General features: G+C 38.4%; 1 protein-coding gene across 2 annotated transcripts in view; it reads right to left on the bottom strand.

The window, feature by feature from the left end:
• Positions 1-15,073, bottom strand: part of LOC733065 (timeless) — a 28,529-nt gene extending 13,456 nt beyond the window's left edge. Inside the window, exons 1-9 of one of the 2 annotated variants that reach the window (XM_038021741.2) lie at positions 13,829-15,073; positions 9,433-9,536; positions 8,442-8,992; positions 6,467-6,620; positions 6,008-6,246; positions 5,133-5,428; positions 4,698-5,058; positions 4,054-4,245; positions 3,307-3,407 (exon numbers count right to left, since the gene is read on the bottom strand). In XM_038021741.2, the coding sequence (XP_037877669.1) occupies positions 3,307-3,407; positions 4,054-4,245; positions 4,698-5,058; positions 5,133-5,428; positions 6,008-6,246; positions 6,467-6,620; positions 8,442-8,992; positions 9,433-9,529 (1,991 nt within the window). In that variant the 5' untranslated portion in view covers positions 9,530-9,536; positions 13,829-15,073. 2 annotated transcript variants of the gene reach the window in all.
• Positions 15,074-24,647: the final 9,574 nt, after the last annotated feature.

Below are 24,647 nucleotides of genomic sequence, written 5' to 3'. Positions count from 1 at the left end.
AGAGCAACACCACTGTACCCGTCAATACGATCTTCACGGATACAGGTATATCCTTTGATTTTGAAAGGATATATACTTTTCAACCATGTTTCCTGTAAAGAAACTATGATTGGAGAGTGTTTATTTATTAAGTGAATGAGATCAGACTTTTTACTTAGAATACTTCGACAGTTCCACTGAATCATCTTTTTTATTTGTGGAGCCATTGTATATTTTGTTTAAAATTTGTTTTATGATATCAGCTGCGTTGGACGGTGTAGCGTTATTAGGAGCAAGTAAATTAATAAGAGCAATAATTATTTCAGCCACAGGAGATTCGGAATTTTCATTAAATTTTAAAGCACAGCCATTAGAAGGAGATGGAGCATCGTAATCTCTTGTAAGATTTCTATGGGCCCTTTGATCAAAACCTTTATCACCTTTAAAGGGAGATCGAGGTTTCATAAAAACTGTTTTTTTATATGACGATGGACTTTTACTGGCAATTACTGGGCTGGGGGCAATAGATTCATGAAACGTTGAATGATTCTTACGATCCGATGGAATTGAAGAAAGAACATCAGCATACGATTTATACACTGGAGGATGAAGTTTACATGCTTCCAAGTATGACACACAACTGTTCGCCATTGTCTGCTTTATGGCCCTTTGTCTTTCAAATTCTGGACATTTCTTATTTATAGCAAAGTGTAAGCCGTTACAAAGACAACAGGAAACATGTTCCTCCTCTACATTACAAGAATCTCCTGTATGATCTTGACCACATTTAAAACAACGCGGTTTCGATCTACACTGAGCTCTAACATGACCGAATCTACAGCAATTAAAACATTGAACTGTAGGATAAATGTACAAATCGACTGGTAATGATGTAAAACACATATATACTCTTTTAGGTAAAACCTGTCCATCAAATGTTATTACCACGGATTCTGTGTCAATAAAAGTTTTGTTATCATTTACTGTGATTTTTCTTCTTAATCTCCTAATTTTTAGGATTTTTCCGCAACCTAACGGAACACTGATGTTATTAATTATTTCTTCTTCAGACCATTCTGTAGGAATATTTCTAACGATACCCATGCGAGTTACTTGAAAGGTAGGAATGAATGCTCTATATTTATTCTTCTCTAAAATATCTAAATCCATGAAATTGTTAGCCGCATTAAAATTTTCAAATGTTAGTGATAGCCTGTTTCTACCAATTCTCTTAAGACTGCCATTAACAATATTTTTAATAGAATAATTTTTCAAAAATTTGCCAAAAGAAATTGGGTGCAAAATGGTATTGTCATTAGATGCCTGTATTTGTTTTTGAATATGAATGACGTAAGGGGCAGCATCCGAGTCACAATATTTATGTCTTCCTATAAATCTAGGAGTGGCATAATTACTTTCCATTTGAGTCGGATGATTAGGAAATATATTAGTAGACACTGGATCATGAACAGAGCTATTAATCTTTAAGCCTTTATTAGGACCACTTTCCTCACATTGGCACTGGCAGTCGGTGTTGCCTTTCGAGTCACACTTACTCCTTTTCCTATTGCAGTGTCTACAAATTCTGCGAGATGCACGTTTGCGATTTACAGATGTTTGATGTCCGGAGTAATCGGTATCTACAGTAGAATCGTCATGCTCGACAACAACATTATGCGCCACTGCGGGCACTGACGATAAGTCACATTCGTCATTTACTTGTAAAATATTAAAACTATTAGAAGCAAGAGTCCCCCCGGGATCTCCCGGGGGGTCCATTTTCCGAAACAAGGTCAAAAAGACTTACCCGGCGACGAAATTAAATACACTAAATAAAGAAAAATTAAGTATATATAAAAATATGTACAAACTTATCCTAATCCAACTATACGATAATTTAAAAATTTTTGAAATAAAAAACACGACCGCCAAATTTTATGCTTCCCGCGCTTTTCCATAAATACTGTTACAATTAAAAATAAACAAAATATTACATTTGAATTTGGAATCTGTAATTTTTACATGATTGCTCATTGAGTTTTCTCATTTTGGCGCCAATACACTGTACAATATTTTGCGATATTAAAATGGAGTGGGGTGATAAAGATAACCGAATCGCTGTGATTGCATTACACAAAGTAGGTATGGAGCCAAATGCAATTTTTAAAACTCTCCATACGCTTGGTATTAGTAAAATGTTTGTGTACCGGGCTATTAATAGGTGTAATGAGACCTCCTCTGTTTGTGACAGAAAAAGATCTGGCCGTCCACGTAGTGTTCGTACGAAAAAGGTTGTCAAATCAGTAAGGGAAAGAATTCGAAGAAATCCTGTCCGAAAGCAAAAGATTTTATCTCGGGAGATGAAGATAGCACCTACAACCATGTCGCGTATTTTAAAAGATGACTTAGGACTTGCAGCCTATAGGAGACGTACTGGTCATTTCTTGACAAATAATTTAAAAGAGAATAGGGTGGTAAAATCGAAACAATTACTGAAGCGGTACGCAAAGGGTCGTAGAAAAATTTTGTTTACGGTGAGAAAATTTTTACAATTGACCAACATTTTAACAAACAATATGATCGTATTTATGCTCAAAACTCTAAGGAACCTTCTCAATTAGTCGACAGAGTGCAACGTGGGCAATATCCGACTTCAGTGATAGTTTGGTGGGGTATTAGCTATGAAGGAGTGACTGAGCCATACTTTTGTGAAAAAGGTATCAAAACATCGGCACAAGTGTATCAAGATACCATTCTTGAGAAGATAGTGAAGCCCCTTAACAACACCATGTTCAATAATCAAGAATGGTCCTTCCAGCCAGACTCGGCGCCAGGTCATAAAGCTCGGTCTACGCAGTCTTGGTTGGAAACGAACGTTTCGGACTTCATCAGAGCTGAAGACTGGCCGTCGTCTAGTCCCGATCTTAATCCTCTAGAATAAGATTTATGGTCAGTTTTAGAGAGTACGGCTTGCTCTAAGCGCCATGATAATTTGGAGTCCCTAAAACAATCCGTACGATTGGCAGTGAAAATTTTTCCCATGGAAAGAGTGTGTGCTTCTATTGATAATTGGCCTCAACGTTTAAAGGACTGTATTGCAGCCAATGCAGACCACTTCGAATAAGCTTTTTATACTTTAAATTGTTTTATATTTATGTATTAAACTAACACACTGTAAAAGTAATAAATGTTATTTGCAATAGATTTTTTTTTCCTTTGTCTCAGTATTTATGGCAAGACTAGCTATTCTGCGGTATTATTATGTGTATTGATGATAAGTGATTTAAATCCGCTTATAAAGATAGCTGTATAAAATGTACAACGTACTGTTTTATATGGTCCACCATATTAGTCGTGCCATTGTATTCGGTCATCTTCATCACATTGTCTAAGAACAATAGTAAAATATGATTCGTTACTATTATATCCTGTGAAAAAAAAATGATAATAAATAATTTAGGATTGTTAGGATTTAGGATATGTTGAACTTTCTATATAAGTATTACATTGGTATTACAAGGATAAACTAAACGGTTAGTACTTTTGCAGTATGTCTTTAGAAAGACACGGCGCGGGCCAAGTGAAACTATAGGCCTAAAACAGATGTTACAAGCAAACATAATATGATTCCAACGAAAATCAAGTTAATCCAATACAAGTTGAGCTCCCATTACAAGTATGTAATGCATAAGACTTCTTGGAAATGTCCGATTGCGCTGAACTTATTTTAAGTGAAATAGATGTTTTTTCAAATTGTCTCACTACTTACAGGAAAAATCTGTCGCGGATCATCTCCCAATTAAATTAATCTTAAGCAATGAATGAAATGTATCCAATTCTTAGCTGTATATTTTATTTTTATTTTTGATGTTAATGCAATGTCGATTGCACCTATAATTGAGGTGACATCTGCCATGAACTTTTGTCAATTTGTCAATGTTTTGTATTGATGATCACTTTGTTGGTGCAACTTATTAAATAAATAAATTAAATAAATTAAATTAAATAAATAATGTCTGTGACCCCACAGTACACAGCTACTGCTAGTTAAATAAACCAAAAAAAAATATTAACCTGTAAATATTGTTTGGTGTGATACTTAGGATTGTAAGTGCGGAGCAACAACACCATCAGAGATCTCAGCTCATCGGTTTCGCACATTTTGATTTGTAATTTTATGAGCGCCTCCCTGTCGTCTTTGCGTATGAACGATATCTTTTTGTACACTTCGATTGCTTGAACCAATTCTCTTATTGCTGTTACGACCTAAAAATAATATTAATAATATAATATATTCATTAAATTAATTATGTCTCATAATACCGCACCAACCTACTTACGCCAATTATTATAATGTGAAACTAAGGTAGAGTAATTGTAATACAATTATGGTTTATAAGGATTTCCTGTAAACACTATGTCACATAATACAGTCCGTTAGTAAAACTCATTAAAATGTGTTATTACCGGGTGTTCCTCTTCAAAAGGATTTTAAGCAACATTGTATTATATGCAACTGTGTCTTCAATTTTTTTGGTTCCGGTAACCACTAAAGGCCCAATAGAGTTTAAATTAAATAAACATATTAAGTTATAAAACCAAATAATTTATTTTTCTAAAATATAGTTATATGTAGCTGAATGTAATTTTTTAATGAATCTGACGTTATAACAGTGAACAGACCGAGATTTACAATGAATATATAAAAAAAATATTACCAAATGGAGCCTCCTCATGCACGGCTTGAGACCATTACCGTCTAACTTGACGGCCAGCTCGAATTGTTCGCACAAGTTGACGCCCTCGGCGGTTAAGTATGAGACGATGTCGAATGACAAGACCGAGCAGAGATGTTCTAGATCCAGCTCTATCTGCGTAGCGAACTTCAAGAAGTACGTGACCAACCAAAAGAAATGCGACGTATCGATTTCCAGTTGTAAATTCGTGAGTATCTGACTGTGAAGTGTTTGAACAAGGACGTTGTAGCCTTTCAATAAGAAATCGACAGTAAACTCTTTCAAGATGTTAGATATGTCGTCGTCAGTTGGAGTTTTATGAGACAGCCCTTGTACGTTGATTCTGTAATAAAATACATTTATTTTATTGCGAGCACAGTTGACTGATGTTGGTGATAGTGCAAAAATTCAACCTACATGTTAGATTTTCCTCTTTTAACAATTTTTTTACGTTTCCGTTCTTGCACCGTTACCCCGCTACGAGATTTGGTGTTGACCCGTTGTTTTGGATTATGCGGTTTCTGGTGAACCGGCTTCTCAGAGGGTAGTTCGTCATCGTTACTGGACGTTGAAACGGACTCCTGGTTTTCAATTTGAGTACCGTAACCGCAATCGGAATTTTCCGATATGACCGCTTTCATTTTGTCTTCACCTGCTGGCACATCTTTAGTCGCTTCCGTGTTACTCTCTGAAAACGTTACCGATTTCGCTTCCTGAAAATGATGAAAATATTCGCTTTTCAATGAATGAGTATTTACTGCTTTCATAAAAAACTAGATTTATTTTTATTGCTTAATGCTCAGATGAGTGAACGAGCTCACAGCCCAGCTGGCTGTTAAGTGGTTACTGGAGCCCATAGATATCTACAACGTAAATGCCCCAACCACTTTGAGATCTACGTTCTAAGTATAGTTACAACGGCTGCCCCATCCTTCAAACCGAAACGCATTACTGCTTCACGGCAGAAATAGGCAGGGTGGTGTTACCTACCAGTGCGGACTTACTAGAGGTCCTACCACCAATAAAAGATGATGTAGGTATCAACGGTTTTCATTGCTTGGTTTCTATCTTATTGTTACGTTTAATCTAATTATTATTCAACATGCGTTTAAAATACAATTAGTACCCAAACATACCTATAAATTTTAAAACTCAACTGATAGTTTTATTGACCCAGTAGCTTTTCAATCATGCTCACACGATCGTATAAATAAACAAATAGATAAATCGGTTCATCGTTACTAACTTTTATAGAAAGACGCGGGTCTGGTTTGATTGAGAGCGGCACTTACATTTACATTTTCATCTTTCATGGAGCCCTCTGCAATATTTTCCGCATTTTTCCTTGGTGACTCAGAATCATTGTGCGTCTGAGAGGTCTGGCTTCCGTTCTCACTGGTGTTATTAACAGAAGAAGCATCCCATCCGTTATTCACTGAATTTGGTTCGTCGTTGCTCTTACCGCTGCCCCCTGTGTCCGACGAATCGGACGTGGGATCTGACGTTAATATCGGTGACGAGTCATCACTTCCTGAATTTGTTTCAAAATATTAGTTTAAGATATTACCTTATTGAGATTTGCCTCCACAATTTTGACAGCTACGTGTGATAAACCTTAATATTATTTTAAGGCTTTAAAATGCAGAGGTATGCTTTGTTCGCATAGTTAGACTAAAGTTTACAAAATAGTTTAATGATGTTTAAAAATATTTTTAATTTAATTTTTGATATGTGTAGTGGGCGTAACGTACCACGATCCGGCGGAGAGGTATTGCTCTCGTTATCCTCAGAGCTTTCTGACAAAGATGACTCTAGCCATAAATTGAGGAGTTTGTGTAATGTCACAGCATGTTGATTTTTATAAAGCAAGGCTATGAATTGAATCATTGTAACCGCCCATTTTGCCTAAAAATAAAAAAAATACAAAACACACATCTAGATTCTTAAACTGAGGTGTTAGTCGGTGTGGGGATACCGTTCGAAAGGTATGTGTTAGGGTTCTGTCCAAGAGATAATGAAAATACAGAAAAAAATAACACATACCTATATTACGACGCAATAGTATTTCTTAAGACAAACTTAATGTGTGTACTTGTTTTTAATATATTAACTGCATAAATAGACGAACGAACACACGGCCCACCTACTAGTAAGTGGTTATCGGAGTCTTGAAACATGAGATCGAATTCTCAATTGAATTTTATAACGGATGTTCCACCTTTCAAACTGAAAGACACGTCTGCTTCGTAACCGAAATAAGGAGGATGGTGATATAATAATATGCATACCGTTGTGGGCTTACAATAAAACTAGTCACGAAAAGTTGTTTTCCTTTACTAACTTCTCAGATTCGTCGTCACACCAGATCAAACAGAAAAAAACACTTAATTAACAAGTTTAATGACGACACAAAATTTAGAAATGGATGTAAAATTAATTAAAGATTCAACTACATTCATGCATTATAATACACCGTTATAACAAGATTTGATGGAAATAATGTAAAAACTGGACAAGTACGTATCCGACGACGCACGGTGAAGTAGTTAGTTACACAAACAAATGAGACGAATGTTCACGTTTGAAATTGAATATTTAATTCAATCCTACCGATTCGCTGATTGCTTAACTAAGAAACACTTCTTTCACTTCGACTTACGTCGACGTTACGACGTCATAAACTTCGACGTAACAATATTTTTTTTTTGGCAATTTCAACTGTTTCAAAAATTTGCCACCGCCAATTTGAAAATTTAGAGGTAGCGGATATTTTTTACAATTTGGAAAGTCTTCATAGTACAAAATATCTTACCTCGCATTAAAACTACAATTAAAACTCATTTCAGATTAGGTATAAGACACTAGCGACCCGCCCTCGCTTCGCTTCGGAAACTGTAATTTATTATTGATTTCTCCACTATTTAATGGATGTTATTATACATATAAACCTTCCTCTTCAATCACTCTATATATTAAAAATCTTCATCTCTGCACTCCCCTAAGGTAGACTGTTAGAGAATGCCTATGGCATTAAGTCCGCCTTTATACTTTCTAGTATAAGAAGTTATAAATAAAATAAAATAAACCGCATCAAAATCCGTTGCGTAGCTTTAAAGATTTAAGCATACATAGGGATATAGGGACAGAGAAAGCGACTTTGTTTTATACTATGTAGTGATATCTAACAATAGGCGTCCCCCACACGCTTATACGCTCGGTTTTAACTGCCAGTAACCTCTGCGACACCACTTTTTCTGAAACACTATTTCTTGTTGATTTGTAGACTATACTTACTCTCTACTACAGCTAAGTAACTCTAAAATTTAGTTTGATAAATTACATTTTAGCAATTGATAAAATACGCCATGGTGATAACTGAAAATTAGGTGACCCACAGGTTCGAGGCAGGCAGGCCTCAGTGAAACCGGGATATTATTATACAGATATTTTAATTGCGGATTCACTAATGAACTTCACAAAACAACAAAGATTCATAATTTTTTTAGCAAAGTGAACATTATTCCCTTTTATATTCAGGTCGTCGATTGAGATATTTAATAAATTATTATTACGATTTCGGGTTCCTTACTCCCCATATATTTTGAAACACAAAGTCTAAATCTATATCACATATATTGGTAAAATACACAAATAGAACATGGTCTTTTTTTTTATAATAGATCAAATAACTAATTAAATTTGAAAAATGAAGTCATCGTAGCTTACCGCGTCAGGAATTATCATCAACTTAATGAGGACTTTGTCGATACTTTGGCTAAAGATATTCCATATGATTTGGTTTTGGATCGAGTGAACAGGCCCGTTGAAAGTTGGACTCCGAGTGGGAGTTTTCTCTGGTATGTGTAATATATTTCTCAGCAAAAGTAGGCTGTTACTTATATTTGTACATTGCTCAATGGTTAACATTGTCTTTTGTTCAAGATCAAAATTCTTTTTTAAAAAATCTATTACAACTTTAGTTGCTCGTTGATCTGTAAATGCCATTTTCGTTGTTGCAAGTAAATTGTTTATTTCGAATATAGTATGACGTCCGAAATCATTTTTGGAGATTTCATCAACAGAAAGCAAACATTCGATAGGAATAGTCAAATTAACTAGTATCCTTATTAATAATTCAATAGTTTTATCATCTTTAGTATGGATTAAAAGTGGTATAAGGTCCTTCTTGACATTCTGCCCAAAACTGATGCTTCTACGATACGTTCGCAAATACTCGTCTTCACTTAAAATATTGTGTAAAATAGATTCCAGGACATCTGTAACAGAATAATAGTAATTAATCCTATTAAGTACTTTAAAATATTTCCGAATTCATTTTCAAGTTATTCTGATATTTAACTCATTCAATATCCTTCATTAGTCACGTTGTGCTATCTATAAGACCCGGTAACCATTTATTATATGGTACACCTGGAGCTCTTCAATACACCTATAGTCATAAGCAATGTATTTAACGTGTATTTTTTATTTTATTTAACGTCAAATCAAATAATTTTCGTTACCAATAAATTTTCTGGGACACTTTAATTTTGGACGCCTGGAGCTTTTCAATGCAACTACAGTAATGGGCAATGTATTTGACGTGTATTTTATATTTTATTTAATACATCAAATTAAATTATTTTCGTTACCAATAAATTTCCTAGGAGACTTTAAATTTGGACCTAAAACAATTATTTTTTGCATAATGACTTACTGTTGCAATTCTCGTTTACGTGATATCCATCAGCATGTAGGAAACCAAGATTCCCGAAACTGCTGTGGATTTGTGGACTTCTTAAAACCCATTCCATTTTGTTCCTGTAACAAAGAAAAACATACATATATATATTTATATATATTATTCTACAATTATAACGTGAGAGTACTCTGGCGCTGCTTTAGATGTATGTGGAAACTATAACTCGTATGGCTTTTATATTGGAAACTAGAAGAGAAATTTTCTCAGCGACCGAAATCATTGCAAAACCAAGAAATAAGCAATATTTGCCCTGGGGTGAGTCCTACGCTCGGTAGCGTTAGATACACATAAAAATCATTATTATATAAGAAACATAAGATTTCTGTTTTTTCACGTAACGCCCGGTCATCGTCCTCGTCGAACGCTTGCGACGAAGGGCTCGACGAACGAATTAACCCATAGACACAGCCCACTGAGTTTCTCACCGGATCTTCTCAGTGGGTCGCGTTTCCGATCCGGTGGTAGATTCTGCGAGGCACTGCTCTTGCTAGGGTCAGTGTTAGAATCACTCCGGTTTGAGCCCCGTGAGCTCACCTACACGCGTTGGGGTGAAGCTGAAATAGCCTCTCAAGGCTATCAGCTTAGGCAGAAAAAAAACGTAACAAATGCTCTACTTATATTAGCTAATTCAAAAATCAAATCAAAGTGATCTCGTGTGTAAGATTGGGTGTTTCAATTTTTATTTACGCTGGAACCAAGAGAACCGACTGTATTAAAAGCAGCTTAATTGATTTATGAAGTCTTGTCAACAAAATGATGGGAACCTAATAGGGCAGCTATTTCAAAGATAAGCTCGAACAAACAGAGCAGCCAAATAGTTGTTAATTTATTGAAAATTCGACCTTGGTCTGGCAGCTCTACCACAAACAAATAGGACATCAAATATACCTATCATAATAGACAAATATTATTATATGGAATATATGGAAACTGGTACACCTGCTTTAGTTCATACTACAAAAGGTTGGATATTTTTTTTATTCAATGAAACGAATTAGAAAAACACACCCGCTAAAGTACATAAATTTATATAACTACCGTACCACCCTACCTATGTATTTCTACCGCACGGCAGTTATGCTTTCCAGTTTAATGTGGGCGAGAGCCGTTATAGTACACAATCGTGACTTAGACTCATGTATCTAGCCAGGTTCAGTAATCTTCCTTTCCTTTCTTCCTCCTTGTTGGGGGTAAGTCTTGGTGATACTTGGAGCATGCAGAGCAAACGTGCTCACAAGTCCGCGGGACGTGGGTTGCTGACGGGGGTATAAGGAGACCCAGTGAAACAGTGTGTGCCGCCACCCGCCGATCAGTAGGGGGGGACCTGAACTCGGGTGTCACTACTAAACTCCGCCCCGGGAAGCTGTGCCGCCAACCGGTGTAAAATCCTGGCATGCGGTCGTCGTGCCGGAGTCGGCAGTCCGGAGTGGATCCCGCCGATCGTCTGCAGGGTGGACTGGGGGCCCCCCATGCCCTGCGTCAGCTCCTCGCAAAACCCCGGATCGAGTATCCATTGGGCCCTACACTTTATTCAGGTGTTGCCTTGATCTCACCACTAGCATCCTATTTCACCAAATCCTTACTCTCCAACCAAAAAAGAAATAAAAGTCGACAAAAGAAAAAGAGTATTTTCGGCGGATCCCCATTCCACGTTTAATGTGTAGTCCAGCAATGTCAGGGGCCTACACAGCAACCTTGATGCCGTACACCACCACCTTGAGACGACGCAACTTGCCCTCTTTTTCCGGACTGAGACGCAAAAATCTGCATCGGATGATGCTTCGTACCTCGAATTCTCCGGCTACGCATTGGAGCACACCTTCCTGCGTAAAGCCGGGATTTGCGTGTTTATCCGGGGGGATGTCTGCAGTCGTCAGCTTCGGGGCCTCGAGCAACGGGATCTATCCCTCTTGTGGCTACGCATGGACTATAGGGGATATACCCGAGTCCACGCCTGCCTGTACAGGTCCCACAGCTGTAATGCGGGGTCAACTCTGTTTGAACATGTACAAAAGGGGACTGACTGCGTGCTTGAGCAGTACTCATCTGCGGAGGCGGTGATCCTTGGTGACTTTAACGCTCCTCGCCAGGAGTGGTTGGGGTACAGAACCACTGGCCTCCCAGGTCAGGCTGCCTACGAATTCGCCTTGTCCTACGGCCTCTCTCAACTAGTGACTCAACCCACCCATGTCCCAGACACTAAGATTCACGAGCCTTCTTTGTTGGATCTTCTGCTAACCACTCTCCCCTAGCTGGATACAGTGCGGTGGTCGACGCTCCCCTTGGATCGTCTGATTACTGGCTTATCCGTTCTGCGATACCACTCTCTCGCCCTGGTCGTTGAACGACGACCGGGTTTCGAAGATTTGGGCGGTACAGGTCAGCAGATTGGGGTGGAACCCGTGAATTTTACGCATCCTACCCATGGAGGCGGCTCTACTTTTCCTCCAATGATCCTGACGTCTGTGCGGATCGACTTAAAGGCGTGGTGCTTCAGGGAATTAATTATTCATTCCTTCTTCGGAGGTGCCCGTTGAGGGTCGCAGTAAAACCTCGGTATAATAAAGCTAGTAAGGATGCTGCACGCCTCAAGCAGTCGGCATACGCGGCATGGAATGATGTTAGGAGACGCCGGGATCCTGACAGTTCGGAGAAAAGGCAGAAAGGAGAAACCCCATTCTGGGCCTAAGCGTTACACGAATGGGATATGTACTGAACTCCCCTTTCCGGTCTTCACTGAGCGCTATGACATGTTTTTCTTCACGCGAGGCTTGTGGAGAGTATTAAACGCTAGGCAGCGACTTGACTCTGCCCCTGGCATTGCTGACGTCCATGAGCGGCGGCAACCACTTACCATCAGGTGGGCCGTATGCTCGTCTGCCTAGTCAGCAATAAAAAAAAATTCAAATCATATTTCGCATCCAGGCTCAGAGATCTGAATCGAAGGCTACGAAGAATATTTTTTGCCGACCTTATAGCCTCTGCGTAAGTCTGGTAGCAGTCTGGCGCATACTACAACGGCAGAAGAAGGCCCATACTGTGTAGGTACTAAAGAGGTGTGCCTCCGAATCGAGATCCGCATTAATATGGTATTTCAAAAAGTACCAATTTCGTAGTTGTCACCAATGTCCACCTCATCCATTGAAAAGATCCGGCGAGAAACTCAGTGGTCAATAGCTATCGCTTCTGCTATAACACTCTCCTTCGAGACTGGGAGGTCATAGTTAGTACCTATAGTAAATTAGTGACGTCGTTGCTAAGATTAATCTGATAATGCCATGGCCGCTTGAAGTCTATAGTAAATCGTTACTTCGCGTTAACACGCTTCTTAATGTGAAACTTGGTACATATCATCAATTCCTTGGACGGAGTATCAAAATTGATCTCGGAGACTGCTGCATCGATAACATGCTGGTGTACCACAGGGCTCGGTGTTCCCCACGCTTTTTTATACTCCAAATAAAACACATAATCAATGTGTGTAGTTAAATGATGGCATATATTATGGATGCGGATGATGGGACGAGGGTATACGGTAGAGCGGTATTTAGTTTCATTCGGAAATTGTAAAAGGAGAAGCGAACTGCTTCTCAAAATACTTCACAACGAAGAATACTTCTGAATACAACACAAAACTTTTGTCTTTTTTAAAATCCAATTTAGAAACATATTTTTTGTAATATTTTTCATTTTCATTAAATACTAATGCTATGGATAACAAGTTTCAAAATTAAGAATCCAAATACTTACGTAAATATGTTTATTGCACTTTATCCCATAATTATTTTAAATTTTATTTCACACAAGTTATTTTAGTTAGTAATGTTAACTAGGAAAACTATATGAACGAAAACCCCAAACGAAACAGACACTTTAACCACTGAACGCTTTAATTACGTATTTCTCCTTCGTTGGGTAAGGTTCGCACTGTTCCTTGTGGATGTGGATACAAAACAAATTACAAACGAAATATACGACAGTAGCCCACGTGACTACAAACAACGTTATTCGACGAACCAATAGTAGGTCACGCTCACGAAGTCGCGTGTACGACGCACGTGCTCCTGAGGGCAGGCTTGAGTCGGCTTGACGTACGTACTACGTAGTACGTAGATTGCTATAGTTTTATTTTAGCTATAGTACATTATTTTGTAGTCTTAATGTACACAATATTTATACTTATGGCCAGAGTTGGGCGAAACATGACACTGAAAAAAGGGTTAACTATTTCCGATCAAATATACAACTCCTTTTTTAATCATTTAAAAAACTGAACTGTCTGATTAGTAGAATCTGCCGAAAGCAAGATGGAGGAAAGCGGTAACGAATCCGCTTAAATAAATAGGCTTACCCCTTGGCCACAGCCGAGAGCGGTGCGAATTGCGGTGCGTCATGAGGCGCGGCAAGCGGGAGCGGCGAAAACAAATGGTAGACAACCTATGAAGTATGCCACAGCTACTGGCGGTGCGTTTTGCGGTGCGTTGCGAGGCGCGGTGAGAGGTGCGTGACATCTGGCGGCGACGAGCTGCGCCATGTGCGAGTGAAACAAATGTACTAGACAATATGGAGGTGGCCACAGCTCAGAGCGGCGCGCGCGGCGGTGTCGGTGGACGCATTGAGGCATCGCGCGACCGAAACAAATCATTTTGTTTTTACCGCGCGTTGAGCTAATAAAATATAATGGATGTGGAACAATTCATTAGTGAAATACTGAGTAGACCAGAAATATGGATGTCAAAACATCCACATCATAAATATAGGCATGTTATAAAAAAAATGTGGGATGAAATAAAACAACAATTTTCTGGTACTAATGGTTTCCTAGATACTCTTGGATAGGATTATTGAAATAAAATTTGAAATTTGAATTGATTTCGTATTCTAGATGCTTGAACCGTTTCTCGATTATTCCGTCTTGATCTGCGTACGCTATTGTGAATATTGGAGTCTCCAAACTGGGAAATAAACTGCTGAAAATCTGCATCTCTGTCTCCATCACTTTCTGTTAAGGCACGAAACCTTTATAATCAATGTCGCGTGCTTTTTGTTTGCCTGTACACTTTTCGTAAAAATACGAAATTTATTAGTTAGAATACCAAACGCGTACTGAATTGTGACACTTGTCCGGGATAATGTTTTGTCGAAAATTATTTGTTCCGCATTTAAACCACCCGGTGGATATGGGCGCATCAAATAATTTTTAAGAGGATAGGCTTTATCAGCAATTAACACGTATGGTAAATTTAGATTTGAACCTGGTAATATCTGTGAAGGTTGAATCTATTAATAATCTATTTATCGGGATAGTTCTTATATTCCTAATATAATACCTAATAAATAGGGTGGAATTCGCCAAGTTCTCTCTTTTTCTTACTGGGTGCGCTCCTATTCTTGATTGAATAATATCTTCAGCTAAGAACGCACTTATTTCAAGGTAATATCGTGCCACTTTTGAAAGGGAATTTTGATAGGGCTTTCTAAATACGTCCACCTCTGACGCCGCCGCCGTCGCAACTAGTCTAGCTGTGGCATACCCCCGCAAATCACGCCGCCCGCCGCGCCTCGCAACGCACCGCAAAACGCACCGCCAGTAGCTGTGGCCAGGCCCTTAGTATTATCAAGTGTCAGTCAACCTTTAATGAATAACTACGATTGTTAGCAAAAAACTATATGATTGAAAACTATATAACGATATAAAAACTATATTAGAATGATCTATTTAGAAATCAGTGCTAGATATTTTCTGGATAGGATATAAAGAACTGGTTACCGATAAATAAATTCGCTCTTTTAGAAAGATTTATATAATTTAAACATCTTGTTCGTGATCGAAACAATCCTATTTGTAGCTCTAAGTTTATTTATGTTATAGCTTAATATTAAATCAGCGTAACATTTTTGGTCTCTTTCTTTATTTAAGATTTCTCAAACATCGATGTATCGTTCATATGCATCGATTTTAAACCTAAAACATCGAGTATACAAGGTTCTTCATGAACGATATGTACGATGCTTGTGATTTAAAGCTACACACATCAACAGATTCATCTCTGAATCACAAGTTTTTTTTTGCTTCCTAATGGGGTTTCGACGAATAGGCATGATGACAGTAGTCAAGTATCGCTAAAATATATAACTGATCTAATGAAACAGGATTCCTAGATTTTGAAAAATGTGTTTAGGTATATTAATGACGAGATTTATGATTTGTTTGTTTGTTTTTTTTTTTATTGCCCTTGTAGGAATACGAGCATACGGCCCACCTGATGGTGAGTGGTTACCGTCGCCCATGGACTTCAGCAATGCCAGGGGCAGAGCCAAGCCGCTGCCTACCGCTTAATACTCTCCACAAGCCTCGTTTGAAAAAGGACATGTCATAGCGCTCGGGAAACACCGTGGAGGGGCGCTCATTCCATAGCCGGATGGTACGTGGCAAAAAAGATCTCTGGAAACGCACTGTGGATGACCGCAGTGGCTCCAGGTAGTATGGATGAACTCTACTCCGGTGGCGGGCGGTGCGATGGTAAAAACGAGATGCCGGTATCGTCTCGAACAATTCCTCTTGTTGTTTGTTAAAATAAATCAACAAAATACAACAATCAGCCATGATAGCTGAAACCTTAAACACTAATCAGAGCGAATGACGTCACGTCTTAGTAAACGTCATCTTGTTTCGTTTGAGTTTACGCGCGATTACTGCAATTTTAACAAAAAAACTTATTGTATTCGCTTTACCTGTCGCTAAAATATATTTTATAATCGTATAATAAAATATATTTTATCAAGTCTGCCCCTTCCAACACTACATGACGATCACAACCACTCTGTCAAGAGTGACACGGCTGAGAAAAAGAAGAAGAGAATCGTAATTTACCATTTTCACAACAGAAGTTCCACAAAAGCCATCAGCAAGCTCTCTAAATGGGTTATTTAATCTAATTTTGTTTACACTCATGAGTATATTTTGTTAGCAGGAATATTAGTACCGTAAAATGGGGCGATTAGGGATTGAGAGGCGAATGGGGAAAAAACCAAGAAAATCTTTCGACGCTCAATATTAGTTTTATAATCGTTGCAAAATCTTCTATTTTTTGTAGTGTAATAGTAGAATGTTGAAAGTTCACAAAACAACTCTGAATATGTGTGATAATAGCTGCTAACTTATAAAAAATCACATTTCAAATTAACTTTTTGTGGTGGTAATTATTTTAGTGTTAGAAACTTTGATTTCTTTTATTTATCTGATAATAATAGAAGACGACTGTGATTTATAAACGTTATTTAGAGTTTGAACCATTAAGTATCAGTTGTTATTGGTTTTAATGTTTTTGATAAAATAAAAATACATGTAAAAATCTGTTGTTTTTGGGGATATTGGGGACGTGTCAGGTATAAATAAGAACGAAAAAGGGGTCAATTGGGATGAGAATAAGTAAAATGGAAACGAACTAATTATAAATATGTACAGGTTTGTAGGGCTGTCTATGTAGTTATAACAATATTTTTTAAATTTGTTGGTAAGAATCTGGTTTATTCATGATGTTTTTGTCTAGAACTTTTATTCAAAATTATCAATGCAGTGTTATTTAATTGTTTGGCAAATATTTATATTATCAGTTACATGTTATTTTCTATTTTTAGACATGCCTCGCGTGTACGTATCAAAGAGTGATCCTTATAAGAGATATGATCCCTTAATATTAAAAACAGTAATAGAAGCCTATGGAATTAGGAAAAGTCTTTAGTTGAAATATCTAAGCAATTTACCATAAGTAAATGTAACGTAAAGACATGTAACAAGAACGATGAAATCTCAAGGTGGACAAAAATGTGTAAGTAATACTTAATAAAATATAGAGGTTAATATTTGTTCAGAATCCCCACTCTGAACAAATATTAACCATTAGTATCCACCTGATTAATTCATGGGATAACGGACACACCTAATCTCTTAACCCAGATAAAAATATCAGCCCCTAAGTACTTACTAAGAACAAAGAAACATAAACTGCTTATAAGAAAGCCCGCTCGTTCGAATTTAGGTGCTTACTCTCCTTTAAGCAGAATCCTTTGGGACTACAATAATCTCCACGAAGGCGCGGTCTCGTCAATGTTCATTCGGAATTGTTCGATTGCGCTGAACTAATTTTAAGTGATGAAATAGATGTTTTTTCTAATTGTCTCACAACTTACAAGAACAATCTGTCGCGGATAATTTCCCAAGTAAATATAAATTAATCATAAGTAATTAAATGTAATCAAGTTTTAGTTATATATTTTTATTTTTGTAATGCACTGTCGGTTGCACCTATAATTCATGCCATCTGCCATGTACTTTTGTCATTTGTCAGTTTTTCAATGTTTTTTATTGATGATCACTTTGTTGGTGCAACTAAACAAATTAATTAATTAAAACCAAGGAGTGCCAGCCCTAGCAAATTTCTCTATTAACACTAATTTCGTCCCCAATAACCACAATTTCTGGGTAAATAGAGATAGCACCTATTTTTGCTTTTTTTGCTTAAACTGGAATGCTAATTGCATAGCTTTAAATTGGATAACAAAGATAGCCCCAAGACTCAATCATTTTGATCCTGATATAGCATTTTAAACATCAACAACTACCTTAAAATTATTCATCAAGTTGGAATTTGTAGATGCTTCCTGTTTTTTATCGTCTTGTATCATCTCACTGCAGTCTAATATAAATTAATTTATTTTGAGATATTGTTGATGGTGATTATTCTCTGTGCATTACGGATGGTGTAAAAGAAGTATCACTATCAGATTGATCTTCAGGGGGATATAGTATTAGCCTTGTAGGTTTATGTAATGTGGATGTCCATGGGGACACGAAATTGCCTCTTGTAACTTTAAATGGTGATGTAGAAACAGAATGGGTATGAGGTTTCAAGGGTGATGTCATCTGATTTATTAATTTATTTTCTGTTTGAACGGCTTTACTTCTGAACTTGTGAGAAATAAATACTTGAATAGACTTATCATTCGTTCTCGAGGGAATGTTTTCTGTTAAATTTCCTTATAAGTTGTCACTCAAAACTAAAAAGTAAAAATAGCAGATTATTAGACACAAATAAAATGCAGGACCACATACAATCTGCACTTCTTTTTACAAACAATGAATCAAACAAAGTTGACAAAGTGTTTAGTACATATTTTACAATTTACTTTTTCCTAAATATTAGGGGCGTAAACTATTAGGTATGTATGTTAACAGATAATTATTTTAATGGTTATTGGTTGAATTGATAAATTATGGTAAAAAGTACATGAAATTAATCTTTTCTGTTATCTATTTTCTGTTATGATACTTCTTTTACACCATCTGTAATTTTAGCTGTTCGTTTTTTTCTAACTATCTGGCATTCAAATTTTGTGTGAATACAGCCTGGTTTCATGCGAACCTGCAACACCGATTCCATTGTCCATAATAATTGTCCATATTATGTGGTAACTGGAAAATGAATAAAGCACTCATTGAAATAAAGATTACTGGTTATTCAACCTTTGGAACCGCTGGGTCTGCGGAGGGACTTCGGTTCCCTCTGTATTTTGTACTGTATGTTCCATGGGGAGTGCTCTGAGAAATTGTTCGAGATGATATCATCCAACGGTAACCACTCACCATCAGGTGGGCCGTATGCCCGTCTGCCTACAAAGGCAATAAAAAAAAATTCAAGAGATAACACCATGGAGTTAATAAGTACCTAACACCGAATATATTAAGTGTATAATCTATGGATAACACAACTGTACAAAAAAAAATTCGTTCTTTGTCCTAATGCCGGCCACTGACAGGCGCGCAAATATTCGTAAATTGTACGAATGTTTGCGCGCATGTGAAGGGCCGTCAAACAAATAACATTCATTCGCAAACCTAGCGGCTGTGCAAATGGGTTCGCATACCTACTCAATTTGCGAACCCGTTTGCGCTTCCTCCTACACTTGTTTACGAATGTCTCACGAATTTCTCCTCCTTTTTAATTCGTCAATAGAACATTGAAAAGAAAAAGAGTTTTGAATTCTTTCCCAGACATTATTAACAGCCATGCTGTTTTTATGGGATTTCTCTTGATGAAGATACGCTACACAGTAGACGTCACGAACTATGAAAATGGCGTATAGTATACATCCGTTACCTTCGCAATCGTCGGCGCAACTGGGCAAGCGAATGTGTGGGAGACTACGCGAAGGTTCGCAGTTCGCGCGCTTTGATGTCTGTTAAAAAACCGACACAGCTTGGAAACCACGAATGCAGCGAAAACTTTGCATAATCATTTGCAAATGTAGTCCTACACTTGCGGGTTTGCGTATTCGTGCGCATGTGAGTGACCGGTGTTACACAGTGTCACTAGATGGCACACGAGTCATAAACAGGTGGGCTGTGAGCTCGTCCATACATCTAACCAATAAATAAAAAAATAAAAATAAAACCACTACAGTAGGCAAAATGATAAAGGGTACGCTCACAGTTTCAAAAAAGCTGCTCAAGTGGTCGGAAAGGTACAACGTGGTCATCGTCCTGCGTCAGTGGTGATTTGGTGGGGCGTGTTTTATCAAGGATTCACAAAACTACATGTTTATGAAAAAGGAGTGAACATTTTAGCCAAAGTGTATCAAGATACATTCTTGGCTGGAATCGGGACGGTTTCCGTTGCTCTGGTGGACGGACAGACTTGTGTTGTTGAGGAAGGAGGGGCGCCCGGTGGATACAGCCGCCGGGTATCGTACTGCTGGACGAGACGAGAAAATTGCTGGAACGTATCCTGGCTGCCCGCATCGTTCAGCACCTAGTCCGGGTTGGACCTGACCTATCGGCGGAGCAGTGCGGTTTCCGGGAGGGCCGTTCGACCGTGGATGCAATACTGCGCGTGCGGGCCCTCTCGGACGAGGCTGTCTCACGGGGTGGGGTGGCGCTGGGGGTGTCTCTTGACGTCGCCAGCGCCACCCCACGCCACCCACTAGTTGAATAAATTAAAATATTTTGCTATGGATTTTGACCTTGACCATGCATCATTCCTACGAGTACTTAACCTTAAGTGTTTGTAGACCATTTCTTAGAAAATCATAATTCAAAATTAGAGAATTTTAAAACATTCACCACTTTCGCTAGTTTTGTTAGCTACATTACGTAATTAAAATAAAATATATTGGTATCTCGTTTATGGGAAAAAGGTTGTAAGGCTACAACGAGCTCAATTTATGTTGTATATCAGAATAACGTGGTATTTTAATTAACAATTGATAGGTTATAGTTTCCGGTGCATCGTACAATACATTGAAAAATAATGAAAGTAGTACAGTAATTGAAACTATGACAAAGTAAAATAGTACATTAATAAATTATGCAATCAACTGTAACAATGAACCTAAAACTAAAAACTTTACTAAATAATAATAATAATAATAATTGCCATCATCGACAATCTATTTTTATATAGTGTTTTTTAAAAATTGTATTTTTAATACCTTTTTTGAAAAATATTGTGTAATTAATAAGATTTCAAATAAATATAGAACATAATAATAATAATTTAATACGTGATTCGTATTAAATTATTATTATTATAATTATATATTATTATTATAATAATAATTTAATACGAAAATTAATAATTATTTTATATTAGATATTAAATAATTATTAAATGGGAATTTAATTGTTTTTAGGATCGAACAATCACCAATAGTCGTCGAACAAACGATAATTGATCAAAATGAATTAATCTGAGCGATAAAAATAAAGATATCTAGTAAGGAGGGGCAACTTAAGGGTGATCATTCGTTTAATTAATTATAAATAAATAAAAGACGAACAAACAATTTTTACATTCGAACATTAACTAACAAATGACGACAAATAATTAAAAATAAAAAAATCTGAAAATCAAAAAAAGGTGGCGTGAGGTGATGGTTTGCTTTGCTCGACTTCTACGAGTCCACCATCTCGCAGAAGGAGGCGGCGGAACGAGAGAGGAAGATTTTTTTTTTTTCCTACCTAAGCTGATAGCCTTGAGAAGCTATTTCAGCGTAACCGTGGCTAGTAGGTGAGCTCACGGGGCTCAAGCCTGATGACGTTGCTAACACGAGCCCTAGCAAGAGCCGTGCTTCGCAGAATCTACCACCGGATCAGAAACGCGATCCACTGAGAAGATCCGGCGAGAAACTCAGTGGGCTGTGTCTGAGAGTTAATTTACTCGTCGAGCCCTTCGTCGCAAGCGACGGGTTCGACGAGAACGGTGACCGGTGCTTGAAGTACCTAGAAGAACCGTTAGTGGATCGGGAAGATCCGAGATGACGTGTTTTGGGCGACGTCGACTGCTTTCCATTCTGTCCGCAGGATCGGCAATGTAGTTACCGGTGGCCACGATGAGAGGGTTCTCGTGTCGTGCCGCTTTATCGAAGTGGCGCATCGACGCCGACTGCATATACTTACTGGTGGACTCTAAGTCCAGGTCGTCATGGAGGTCGACGTTCCTGACGAACCACGGGGCTCCGACGGCTATCCTGCAAAAACGGGATTGGATAATTTGAAATGATTTTAGGTGAGTGCGGGCCGCGTGAGCGAACACTACACTTGCATATGTCATGACGGGGCGTATGCAAGTTTTGTAGAGTGTCACCTTATTTCTAAGGGACATTTTACTTCGCCTGCATATCATCGGGTAGAGACGTCCTAAAATGAAGGCGGCACGGTCGCGTACCGTCTTGATGTGAGGGCGGAATGTCATGCTACTGTCGAAGGTGACGCCTAAATATTTGACCTTCGGGGCCCACGGTATGGGCTGGTCGAACATCGTGATTGGGCGAATGGCAGAGGCGGAGGTGTCGACGCGCCTAGTCGGGAGAGGGATGCTCAGCGTGGTGTTCGGAGGGCGACCCCTTTTGAATAGCACCGCTGTGCTTTTCGTGGGGTTGATGTCGATGCGCCACATCCGAAACCACTGTCCCATGGTGGTAGCTGCGGTCTGAAGTCAAGAGGGAGAGCTCTTCCCTTTCCGCACCGATCCGTCGCCATCGAGCCGGGGGCCGGAGGCGGGAATACGCCCGTACGTCCCGGCCCCTGTAGGTAGCGGCCTCCCCCCGGTGAAGGTCAAGGGGTGACCTGAAGGGGTAGAGGCCGCGCGGCGCGCTACTAGCACTCTAGCGCGCCGCCGAGGAGTAATAGAGCGACCGGTTGGCGGTGTATCGCGTCCCGACCAGGCAGGCTGGTTCTGGTCCAGCAGGGTATTCCGGGACACCAGCGGCATCGTCTGGACGGTCTGACAGGCTGCCGTACCGAGACGGCCGACATTTCAGAGCCTTCGATTCGCCTCGAAGGCTCCGTCGGTTGGGCGTCCTTGGGGTGAGCCGCGCCGTCTGGTTGTAGTGTTGACCGCGATAACCCCCCTACCTCATCCAGGTTCTGATCTCGGAGGGGATCGGACGTCGGGTGTAAGAGTGCAGGGGAGTCGTTTAGTGGGTGGGCCCTAAAATCCTTGGGCTCGCGGTCTGCTCACAACACCATGCAGATCGTTGAGTCTCACATACCCCACGCGCCCCTTATGCGCGGGGACCTCGTAGGAGGTTCCGCCCTCGGCCCGAAAAAAAAGAAAGGTGATGGTTTGCTTATTAGATATAAAATAATTAATAATTGGGAATTTAATTGTTTTTATGATCGAACAATCACCAATAGTTGAATTAATCTGAGCAATAAAAATAAAAATGTCTAGTAAGGGGGGCCCATTTAACGGTGATCATTTGTTTAATTAATTGTAAGTAAATAAAAGACGAACAAACATTTTTTACATTCGAGCATTAACGAACAAACGACGAACAAATAATTAAAAATAAAAAAAAATCCGAAAATTAAAAAAATGGGAGCCAAATTTACAGAGCCGATTAGCGCAATAATGAGCGCACAGATTAGTGATAGGTAAATAGCACTGAAGTAGGAAACCTATGGAAATGAAACGTCAACAAAAAATTCGTGCCACTGTGACGTCAGCTGGCCACAAAACATGGCAGTTTTAGTGCTGCCCAGAAGATTTTAATGTTAGTAGGTTTTATCGATAAACGTTGTTGGCTCATTTTATTTTAAATATTGTTGAGTGAATGTATTTGTAGAATTTATACTTTAATAGGAAGTAAGTATATTGTTATGTGCAAAGATGATGTGATTTACATATTATGTGAAATCCAAGACGAGTTCGTGCTTCAAATTTGCCAAGTAAACGATATGACGATTTTTAAAATTTGCTACACTGATTTTATAAAGTTGTCGTTTGCCGCAAAACATAAAGATATGGCGTAGTACAGTGCCATCTGCCCATTTCTAGCATGCTGAATGTTATCGTATTTTGAGTACGTGTTTTTCTTAGACTATTACAATCTATTTTAATTGTTTTGCTGACTCTAAAGTCCGTAACACACTACCGCAGCGCACCTCAAGGAAGGTACGCCGCACCATTTGAATCACTCTCACTTGTAGCCCAAGAGCCCGCGACAGCCAGACCTTCGTTATTTTATAAAAGCTGAAAGTTTCTCTGTGTATGTCTCCAACACAGGTAAGAACGACCCGCGATTATAGAGTTTCGATTGTGGTTACTTGGGCAGGTAACAGGCAGTAAAGGTATATAAAATAGTACCTTAAATTCGTTAAAGTATAAAGGTTTTTTTTTTTAATATTTACTCCAGAATATCTTTAGAAATCACGATATCCGTTGCCGGACACTTTTTCCAGTTGTTACCCCCTGCCAGACACCCCTAAACTTTAATAAATTTTAATTATACTTTCGTTATACTATAAAAGCTAAATTTTATATATGTTACTTAGGGACTTATAAAAATATGTTACCCCAATAGCCGGACAGTTTTAATGGTTCTTACATCTTGCCAGACACATTGAGAGTCCGCTGTAGGTGCGAGCGCGAGGTAGCAACTGTTCAAGCGGGTGTGAGCGAGATAGAGTGCTTAGTCTATTGTGATCTTTTAAGATATCCAATAGTAAAATTATTTTATTACGTTCATAGCAATATTATAGAAAATAAAAAATGTTATTTTAATATTATAAAGTACAAACGAAATATTACATGTCAAAGAAAAATATTTAATCGTTCTTATAATTTTCCTCATTGTCGTCGATATTGAACTGATGAATAAGGCGATAT

The sequence above is a fragment of the Bombyx mori genome, chromosome 4, assembly GCF_030269925.1.
Source record: "Bombyx mori chromosome 4, ASM3026992v2".
NCBI classification, from domain to species: Eukaryota; Metazoa; Arthropoda; class Insecta; order Lepidoptera; family Bombycidae; genus Bombyx; species Bombyx mori.
This window is presented reverse-complemented; position numbering and strand designations above follow the sequence as displayed.